Raw genomic sequence first — 10,664 nt, 5'->3', positions numbered from 1 at the left:
AAACTGCACCCTATTTGAGCTGAAAGAAGTCTTTGACCCAAGATTAGTCTTAGATGGCAAAATGAAAAATCGTAGCATGTGCACCCGGCTGTAGTTTGCTCACACCATACAGAGACCCAGCTGGTCTGCTGTTAAACCTTAGCTTTGATTGATAGCTTAATAAGATGGTCTCATCCACACTGAGAGTGTTTGTATCAGGACAGAGTACGTTATACATTCCCATCTACATTTGCGCACCACAGACCACAGATCATCCCTCGCTGAATATCAGGGTCCTCAGAAGTCCAGTCTGTTTAGTGATGCTCGTCCTTATCACAGTCTCAGAGTTCAGAGTTCAGAGCCTAATGCTCATCAGGGAGTGGAGAGTGAAAGGGTTTCCCGTCCAAGGCACAAGCTGCGGTTCAGAGGGTGATGCGGGCACAGTGATGTTTGAGCTTGCAGGGCAGAACGCCTCTGTTCAGCTGGTAAAACTCCACTAGTTGCAGCAGGTCAGTGAAACGCGTGTGTCCGTCGTCCAGACTGTAGAAGAGCTCGCCGTTCTCTTCAACCTGACAGTCACACACACAGCAGGAGAGTTATGGGACAAACAGATATCCCAACAAATACATTTACTGCCACTTTCCATCGACACGGTACACTTTTATTTTGTGGACTTTTCAGATAAACTATAATCTAACATCAAACTAGCCTGACATAAAAAGGTCATTTTTAGTATCACAAATTGATACTCTAATTAATTGTAGTGAAATAATTTAAATGTCTGTCAGATACTGTAATGTGCCTAATACACAACACACTTGGGTATAAATTTCTTCTTCACTTGCAGAAACTGACAGGTGGTTTTTATAAAATGTAGATCACTACCTTCTCATTTGTTTAAAAGATTACTGCAATGATGAAAGCTTCATAAAATGTTGTTTCATTTTCCAATGCATAAAAGATACATGATTTGTTACATTTAAGTACCCCTTAGCAGATTTCGACACATATATACACAAGATTTTAACCAAAGTGATTGTAAGAGAAAATTATTAAATATAAATAGTTTCTTTCATTAATGGAAATATAAGCTTATCACTAACTATAAACTAACATTTCATCACAACCTAGTTAGCTGAGTGACAGACAACATAATTTAGTCTAAATTTGCAATGCTGTTACCTGCCACTAATTTACCCATTGTGGCATAGCTGTTATTATTATTCTTATTTAAATCTATTACATTTATTTGTATTTTTCTTTAATTTTGTTTAATTAATAGTGATTTTTTTAATATATATTTTTTTTTATTTCATATTTTTTTGATTGACATTTACAAATAAAATAATATGCATAAATAAAAATAAAAATAATAAGTCATTAATTTGTTGGAAAAAAAATCCTATTTAATACCGCTTTTGTAGAAAGTGGTGATAGTTAATGTGTGTTAGTACAGACTTACCGGTACAATCTGAAAGTGTTTGATTTTCTGAGTATGGCACAGTGACAGAACAAATGTCCTCGGGTTACTTTGACTGTCCCTTACCAGAAACACCCTGAGAAGAGAGAAACAAATTACTTTATTCAGATTTAGAATTCAGTGTATCTTTAAAATCAAGTGCTTCAAAAATGGCATCACAATACTAAATAAAAATCGATATCGTCAGAGTTTTAAATGAATATACCCATCGATGAGGCCCTGCTGAGTGATTAGTTTCTGAGCCTCGTCACGGGACAGTTTGCTGTGAAACCACAGCTGAGCCACATGGATAGCTAGAGAAGAGAATGATATCCTTATGTCAGACAGAAGAAGGATCATCAGGTTTTTACTCTGTTTTGTTGATGTGTGCTTGTGTGCTGACCTATGCTGGACATGGAGCTCTGAGAGGTGGACGGACTACCATGAGAGCTCAGCCTGTGGCAGCTTTTCCTCTAGAGAAGAAGAGAACACACATATACAGTAGATATAATACTTTTTTATTATTTTTTGCTGGCGGTATGAACAAATAATGCATAAAAAAAAAAAAGATGTTGAAAAGTACAACGAAAGCAATAATTCTGATTAATTGTTCACCCTGGAAGAGTGAAACAACTCTAATGCAGTTTTAGTTACTTTAAGGCATAGTTCACCATCATTTACTCACCCTCAAACCTGTATGATTTTCTTTCTTCTGTTGAACACAAAATAAGATATTGTAAAGAATGTTGGTAACCAAACAGTTGACGGTAGCCATTGACTTCCCTAGTATGGAAAAAATACTATACAAGTCAATGGCTACCGTCAACTGTTTGGTTACCAACATTCTTCACAATATCTTATTTTTGTTCAACAGAAGAAAGAAACTCATACAGGATTGGAACAAATTGAGGTTTAATATACAGATGCTATGAAAATATCTGTGCACAATGTTCATAATCTAGTATGTAGCATGTTGTTTGCGAGTATGTTACCCTCCACGACAGACCCTCCTCCACAGCCACTGACAGCGCCTCGGACGGGTTCTCGATCACCCGACTCTTGTGTCCTGAGAAGTCCATGGCCACCAGTGAGTTCTCCGAGATGCTCCTCTGAAAACACACGCAAAGATGCAATAGTGAATCTCACAGAAAACATGATCAGATTACATTTCACACCAAAAAATTCAGAATTTCTAAATTCAGCATCATATGCGACCCTGGACCACAAAACCAGTCAAAAGGGTCAATCTTTTGAAATTGAGATTTATACATCATATGAAAGCTTTCCATTGATGTATGGTTTATTAGGATCGGACAATATTTGGCTGAGATACAACTATTTGAAGATCTGGAATCTGAGGGTGCAAAAAAATTAAAATATTGAGAAAATCGCCTTTAAAATTGTCCAAATGAAGTCCTTAGCAAAGCATATCACTAATCAAAAATTAAGTTTTGAAAAAAAAGCCTTTATTCAGAGGCCCAAACTGAGCAAAAATATGCAATTTGGTGCAGATGCTGATATTTATATGGTCAAAAAGTAAGATGATGGCTAGTTAGAGGTTAAATATTTATTAATAATAACATTTAATATTAGCTTCAGTTTTAGTTTTAGGTAACTATAATAAACCTGACTCTGGTACAGGTTCATGCGGTTTCATGTTAATGTATAAAGTTTGTAAAATGCATAAATTATTAAACAAATCAAATTTCAGCTGTAAAGCAGCTCTAGAGAAGATAATAGTGTTATTAGACTGTCTATGATTTCTATGAATCTACGAACAGTCATTTGAACTCATCTATGAATTCAGCCCCGTATTTGATCTGCTCGCTCTCTCTGCTCTTAAGGATGTTGAGTTGTGAAGGGCTTCCAGCTGTGCTGGTTTTCAAGAGCACACTCACTTATCAAACAAAAGAAGCATTTCCTTTCCACAGTGATCCCTATAGCGAGAGAAGCAGTGATTATGACTTCTGAAAGGTCCTTAATCTCAGCCGTGTGTTCGTATCCATACAAACGCACTAATACACGAGCGGTGAGGGTTTATGACACTGGATGACAGAATAATTCCACAAAGACAACAGCTTCACCTCATTCTGCATCGACTGCTTCTGTGTGTTTGAGTAAGAAAGTGAAAGAAAGCAAATCCAGACACAGAGAGCTGAGTCTCATGAAGCCTGTCAAGAACACGTTGTGTCATACTTAGTCCCCAAATCAAACGAAATAAGAAATTATATTTAGCATATTTTTTTAAGCATATAAGTTGAGCTCATTGTTTTAAATGCTGTGACTGATTTGAATTGCAACATTATTTTTTGTGATAAATAAAGAAAAGTGGCTGTGGCCTTTAAACATCCAGAAAACAATTTCTTGTTAAATTTGCCGCTTTTCATGTTTTGATAAATGATGTTTTACTCAACTGGATGATAGTGAATACAGGATAATTAATCTATTATGAATGCATATGATGAAATGTGCAAAATTGTCTTAAAAAATAATGTCAATTTTATAATAATAATAATAATTATAATAATCTGGGTACTCAAAGCGCTTTACATAGAAGGGGGGAATCTCCTCAACCATCACCTGTGTGCAGCATCCACCTGGAGCAGCCGTATCGCTCCTGAACACCTATTGTAAATAACAATGTTTTATACTTTAAATAATTGTGTAAGCAGTAAAACAACACAAATGGGGCAAAAATGCATTTTAAGTTTAGAAACATTCTGAGTCTCCCCCTCCCTTTCCTCACAGTGCTTTGGTCCAGACCTGCTTTCCTCTTTTACATCACCCACACACACACACAAGTCCGGTGAGAGAGAACAAAGCCAATAGTTGTGGAACTCCAGTAAGTAAGGCGGTCAAGGATATGACGGGAAAACCGCGGACTTGGCAACACTGTGACGGATAGTAATGTCTACAACGGACACGAGCGCTGTCACAGCGTGACCACAACAGTTGTTGTTGTCTATGAAGATGTCTAATTTGGCACAATCTCCCTGCTGCACTAATTGTAAGCCATTCCTTTGTGTATACATATCCTTACAAGTACAATTTTAGCTGTATTATTGTGTCCCCTTCAAAAATTGCTCTTGAGAAATTTTATGTTTATTGTCCCCCCCTACTGTTAGACGAAATTTATGCCCCTGACTCCTACTCTTTTTGAAAGACATCCTGGGATTTTTAATGACCACAGAGAGTCAGGACCTCAGTTTAACGTCTTATCCGAAGGACAGTGCTTCTTACAGTATAGTGTCCCCATCACTATACTGAGGCGTTAGGACCCACACAAACCACAGGGTGAGCACCCTCTGCTGGCTTCCCTAGCAACTCTTCTAGCAGCTACCTAGTTTTCCCAGGAGGTCTCCCATCCAGGTACTGACCAGCTCAAACCTGCTTAGCTTCAGTGGGCAACCAGTCTTGGGCTACAGGGCGATATGCTACTGTAATTTTAATTACAGTATTGCAAAAAAATATATAATACTCATAACTGAATTGAAAAAATATACATATATTTAAACTGTAAAGTATTTATACGTCATTATAGTGTTTGTGTGTGTGTGTGTATACAAGATAATCTATCCACCTTTTTCTTCAATGCGGAAGTAAGCCTATGGGTGAGACTTCCGGTTCATTAGCCGCTATAGGTAAATAACGAGGAGAATAACAACGTGCAGTAAACGGTAAATCTGTTTGCACTACAAACCATAATTAAGATAATACATTTACATTTAGTCATTTTGCAGATGCTTTTATCCAAAGCGACTTACAATTGGGGGATACATAAAGCGATTCTTCTTAAAGAGGCAAACAGATACAGGAAGTGCCTGTAATACCAAGTTTCTAGACATTGTTCAAATAAGTACAAGCTAGAAAGAGAAGGAATAAATAAAGAGATATAATTATTATTATTTTATTTTTTCTTATGATGAAGTCAAGTAGCTTCGAAAGAGATGAGTTTTCAGCTGTCGCTTGAAAATTGTCAGGGATTCAGCATTCCGGACAGGGGTTGGAAGATCGTTCCACCAGCCAGGAACGGTGAACGAGAATTTTCTGGAAAGTGATTTTGAGCCTCTCTGTGATGGTACCACGAGGCGTCGCTCACTAGCGGATCTCAGACTTCTGAAGGGGATGTAGATTCATGGTAGTGAGTGGAAGTAGGCTGGTGCTGAGCCTGAGGCTGTTCTACATGCAAGCATCAGTCTTGAACTTGATTCGAGCCGCAACCGGTAGCCAGTGCAAGGAGATAAAGAGAGGTGTAACATGGGCTCTTGTGGGCTCGTTGAAGACCAGTCGTACCGCTGCATTCTGAATAATTTTTAATCAATTTTAATCAATTTTTTGATTCAATCAAAACTGAATAAATTTTAATACATTAAAATAATATGATAAGACACACCAACTTTCAATATGACACAATGAACAGAGGAACCAATGGCATGAATACATGAGGGCAGGGGAGGCATGACACAAAGAGCAGGAATCAAACTACAAAATAAAAGACATGGAAAACATGAACATGACAAAACCCAAACACCACATTACACAGCAAAACAAGCTAAAAATAGCTGGACGGAGTGGACGCAGATGAGACCGGAAGCCAGACCCATAGAATTTACAAATGGCCATGCCCATTTTTATGACAAGAAAAAGGTGGATAGAAAAATTTAATACAATTTAAATTCAATATTATAAAAAAAACCCAAAAAACATGCATTACAGGAGTTAGAATTTAGTGGAGATTAACATGTGGCCACATGTCACGTCACTTTCACTTTCACTTTCACTTTCACTTAAATGCTTAATTTGATTAATTTCTTTAATTAAGTATGTGCCTAATTAAAATTCACAATAAATAAATAAATGTCCGAAATATAGGTGTAATTTTTATTTTTATGATAAAATATATGGAGGCCATAAAAGACCATGATTATTATTTTCTAACATAAACTAATATTATTCTTTTATTTTATAACATAATTTTCTAGCAATCTTGAAATAACAAAAGCTGTTTTCTTGCGATCTGGACTTCATTTTCTCACAACAACTCACCATTTTTCTAGTCATCTGCAAACCATTTAATCATCGTCTGTCAAACATCATTCTATAAGCATGCAGACATTTTGGTTTCTCGAGTCGGCTCGGCTGGCAATGAAATTGACCGCATTGACCCTATAGTGCAGCCTTCATCTCAAGTGTCAGTCACTGATTCAGAAGTCTGAATATCACTTACAGACATCAAACTAAAACCCAATTCACTCATTCATGATGCAGCAGGATATTGAGTTTAGAAATGACTTCTGTTTTCTCAAGACCAAGGAAACAAGAGGAAACAAATCTTAATTTTAAGTAACCTTTGTTATATTTACTGTACATTACATACATCTTGAACTTTTAACCTTGAACTTTCTTGAGTTTGAAGTCTTTTTAAATCAATGAAGTGCTTTCTAATGAAAAAGAAACCTGCCAAGGATGTGCCGAGCAAAAATGACAGTATTTCAGTGCTGGTTTCCACTGTATGACTGTAACGTGTGTTTATGGTTATCGTAGAGCCTCTGGGTGGTTTAAACCTTCTGCTGTGTTAAACATACATGACAGATTATGGACTAGAGTTTGTGGCTCACCATTGGAGAACTCTTCTGCTTCTGATGGGGCTGGACGAAGTTCTGGTAAAGCTGCATGCCGTACTGTGAACAAACAAACAAACAAACAAACACATTACAGCTCTGTTCCACAGCCTACATTGGCAGCTGCCTTCTGAGCAAGCATCCTAATTGAAATGGAACCTCAGAAGCGTCTGATTTAGAACGTTTGTGTTGGAGAAGTTACTTTGTAACGGCAGCTTCCCAAGATTCACATCTAACACATCAAACTAAACTCCCAGGTTAAAAGAAAAAAAGCTATTCATTGAAGATAAAAACTACATTGAAGCCATTAATGAGGCAAAATCTTAACAATTAAAAAAAAAAAAATAATATTTTTATTCAGCAAGGATGCATTAGATTGCTCAAACACATTTCTAATGTTACAAAAAATTATATTTCAAACAAATGCTGTTCTTTTGAACTTTATTCATCAAAGAATCCTGAAAAATGCAAGTTTTCACAAAAATATTAAGCAGCACAACTGTTTTCAACATTAATAATAATCAGAAAAATTTCCTGAGCAGCATATTAGAATGATTTCTGAAGGATCATGTGACACTGAAGACTGGCGTACTGATGCTGAAAATTCAGCTTTGATCACAGGAATAAATTACATTTTAAAATACATAATAATAGAAAACAGTTCATTTAAATTGTAATAATATTTCACAATTTTAGAGTTTTTATTTCTGATCGAATAAATACTGTCTTTGCATGCAAAAGCAATGCACAACACCTCAAGTTAAAAACATGGCTGAATGCAAATAAATAAATAGGTAAAAACTGCTTCACAAGGACTGAACTGAATTATTCCATTTGTGTGTGTGTGTGTTTTTTATTTAAGCAGTCCATTGCAATGTAACGTATAGAAACCTTAGCAATGCATATGCATTATATGAACAAAAATAATTCTATCACTTTGCCACTCATGTCGGCAGAAATCGTCAAATCTAATTGAAAATGAATGACTTCTGGCTGCCTTGCTGTTGCAATTTTTGTGTCAGGAGTGCATTTGAACACAGAGCCTCAGATTGAGTTTCCTCACGGCTGAGGATTCAGCAGGACCACCGTCACGGAGAGAATCGATGGAGACAAACCTTACAGAGAGTCAGAGAGAGAGGCAGTTCTCACCTTGAAGAGGCGCATGGCTGTAACCCAACACGTCCTGGTTTGCTCATCATCCGCACAGAGCAGTTTCAGATCACGTGCAGAATTCAACTTGCTTGCCTGGATATGAGGAGACATCAACACTTTAAAGCTCAGTTTTCCTTTAAAGATCTTTATCAGACCTTTTCTGTATCGATTTGAACGAACACTCCCTTTAAATCTCAGATTTAGAAATGCATTACACAGATCTCTGTCAGTGCTGACATTGTGCACTTATTTTATTTTTCTCTTATTTCTATTTCAATGTTTACTTTTATTCCATTTTAATTTATCATTTTTTCCTTCATTTTTTTTTTATTCTTTATGTACATTTTTATGACTTCTACTTTTTATATTAAGCACTTTTAATTAATATTGTCTGTGAAATGTTATGTATAAATAAACATGTCTTGTCAAAAATGTTAATGATGCTAAAGTGTATAATTGATCACTGTCCCAAGAGCTTTTCTAAAGTTGAAATGTTTCACTGTCTCTTTCTTAAATAACAAAATTGCAATCAATAGTTCAAGTCCATTTATTTAAGCATCCATATGATAAGTGGTTCAATGCACAGTCACTATCGTGAAATAACTATCATCCGTTAACTCATGCACTTCAGCCTGAATATTTTACCTAATAGTCCCACTCTCACACACATCCGAGCAGAGATCAATGTTTTAACACAAAAGAAACATTACAAAGTTCACGAAAAATAAGGAGGCAGACAGGTTGTTTGATAGCAGTTTTATATAACCCACAATAAACAATAAATCTGAGACATAATGAGGCTTATTAAATCATAAAACCATTGGTAAACTGACCTCGACTGCTGCAGTCCTGTATAATCAAGTATTACAGTGAGACTGATTATAAAGTCTGTGCAAAAAGTCAAAACATTGTGCAATCTGAAGACTGAAAGTGGCTGAAAGTCCCTGCATTGAATTACCTTCACACAGAAGCCGTAGTCTGTCGGGGCGCCGTAAACTTTTTTGGCAGATAATAACGTGTAGACGTCACTGTCACTGAACTCTGCAATGAGCTGCAAGTGTCTGGGTTCCTTTAGAAAAGAGAAAATAATAAGAATAATACAACATTAAAATAGGAATTCACACCCAAAATATGCGTCGTTGCTATTTATTGCTAAATGGACCATTAAACTGGCAAGTTATCTATCTACAAAACAAACAAATAAAACAAGTTTTCGTCTCTGTTATACAGTTAAGTTCGGGATCAGTTTTCCAAAATATGTAATCTGCAAATATTTACTTTCACACGATTTTTATATATTATAAAACAGAAATTTTATAATATATCAAAAAATCTCCAAGGCTGCATTTATTTGATCAAAACATTTTTGCATTTTAAAATAACTGTTTGAATATATTTATTTATTGAATATATTTTAAAATGTCCTTTATTCCTTAAAGCTGAATTTTCAGCATCATTACTCCAGTCTTCAGTGTCACATGATCTTCAGAAATCATTCTAATATGCTGATTTGCTGCTCGTGAAACATTTCTGATTGTTATCAATCATCAAAACAGTTGTGCTGCTTCATATTTTTGTGGAAACCGATTACAACTCATATAAAATATAAACTTCAAAAGTCATCTATCATAACAGTCAAATGTGTGAGCATATATGAGATTCCGTCACAGCGTGAAGTTCCTCAGCTGCTGTAGCAAGGAATAAATCCAAACATGTGAGACATGAACGGCATCTGACAGACCGTCAGGACACGAGCGAGCGACACGTGTGGAATTTGTAATGTAATATAGAGAAGAGAATGTGTGAGCGTTCACAGACTCCTAGAGACAAAAGACTTGACCTGTGCACACCAGGAGGGACTGGGAATCAAAAGCAAACTAAAAAAAATCAACAGTCAGGCAGTTTGTTGAAATCCGGTTCACTTTGGCAGCGCTATTGCTGCTCATTTACACTCTCACATGCTTTCAAATTGGTTATCACAAGTACAAAAGTATCTTAAGTGGATTTGAAGAACATTTCTTTGCTTTACACCTCAAAGTATTTGTTTTTTTTTACATGTTTGAAGTCTTTTCCAGAATTTAAATCAATGCCGCAAGCTCAAAGAGAGACTAAGGCTGCTGGCTTGTTACACCGAGGCTGTAATATGCATATCCGTGGCGAGAGATAGCATGGAAACGTGTTGCAACGGCAGGAGCTTTATCTCAGCAACACCGCTAGTGAGGCGAGCCGAAAGAAAAAGAGAGAGAGACAGAGAAAGAAAAGCAAGAAAAAAACCCACAAAGCCAGGCTTTGTCTCACCTTTAACTAAACTGTTTGAAAATGAATTATACAGATGTGAATTATTATTTAATTGAATATAATAAATAAATGAAATAATTTTTAAAAATATAAAGAAAATAATTATATGAAATTAAATAATATACCAAATGAATTAAATAATTAAATAAAATGTA

At 36.0% G+C, this 10,664-nt stretch overlaps 1 protein-coding gene across 3 annotated transcripts in view; it reads right to left on the bottom strand.

Annotated features, from left to right (window-relative positions):
• Positions 1-6: 6 nt before the first annotated feature.
• The window catches only part of grb14 (growth factor receptor-bound protein 14), a 77,120-nt gene continuing 66,462 nt past the window's right edge, over positions 7-10,664 (bottom strand). For all 3 annotated transcript variants that reach the window (XM_016468881.1, XM_016468880.1, XM_016468882.1), the window contains 8 exons: positions 9,170-9,280; positions 8,209-8,304; positions 7,057-7,119; positions 2,431-2,547; positions 1,842-1,911; positions 1,665-1,752; positions 1,442-1,535; positions 7-548 (listed from right to left, as the gene is read on the bottom strand). In XM_016468881.1, coding sequence (XP_016324367.1) covers positions 402-548; positions 1,442-1,535; positions 1,665-1,752; positions 1,842-1,911; positions 2,431-2,547; positions 7,057-7,119; positions 8,209-8,304; positions 9,170-9,280 — 786 coding nt within the window. In that variant the 3' untranslated portion in view covers positions 7-401. The remainder of the gene's footprint in view (positions 549-1,441; positions 1,536-1,664; positions 1,753-1,841; positions 1,912-2,430; positions 2,548-7,056; positions 7,120-8,208; positions 8,305-9,169; positions 9,281-10,664) is intronic.

This window comes from Sinocyclocheilus anshuiensis, unplaced genomic scaffold (genome assembly GCF_001515605.1).
Source record: "Sinocyclocheilus anshuiensis isolate Anshui unplaced genomic scaffold, SAMN03320099.WGS_v1.1 scaffold680, whole genome shotgun sequence".
Classification (NCBI taxonomy): domain Eukaryota; kingdom Metazoa; phylum Chordata; class Actinopteri; order Cypriniformes; family Cyprinidae; genus Sinocyclocheilus; species Sinocyclocheilus anshuiensis.
The sequence above is the reverse complement of the archived record's forward strand: the minus strand, read 5'-3'. Positions and strand labels throughout refer to the sequence as shown.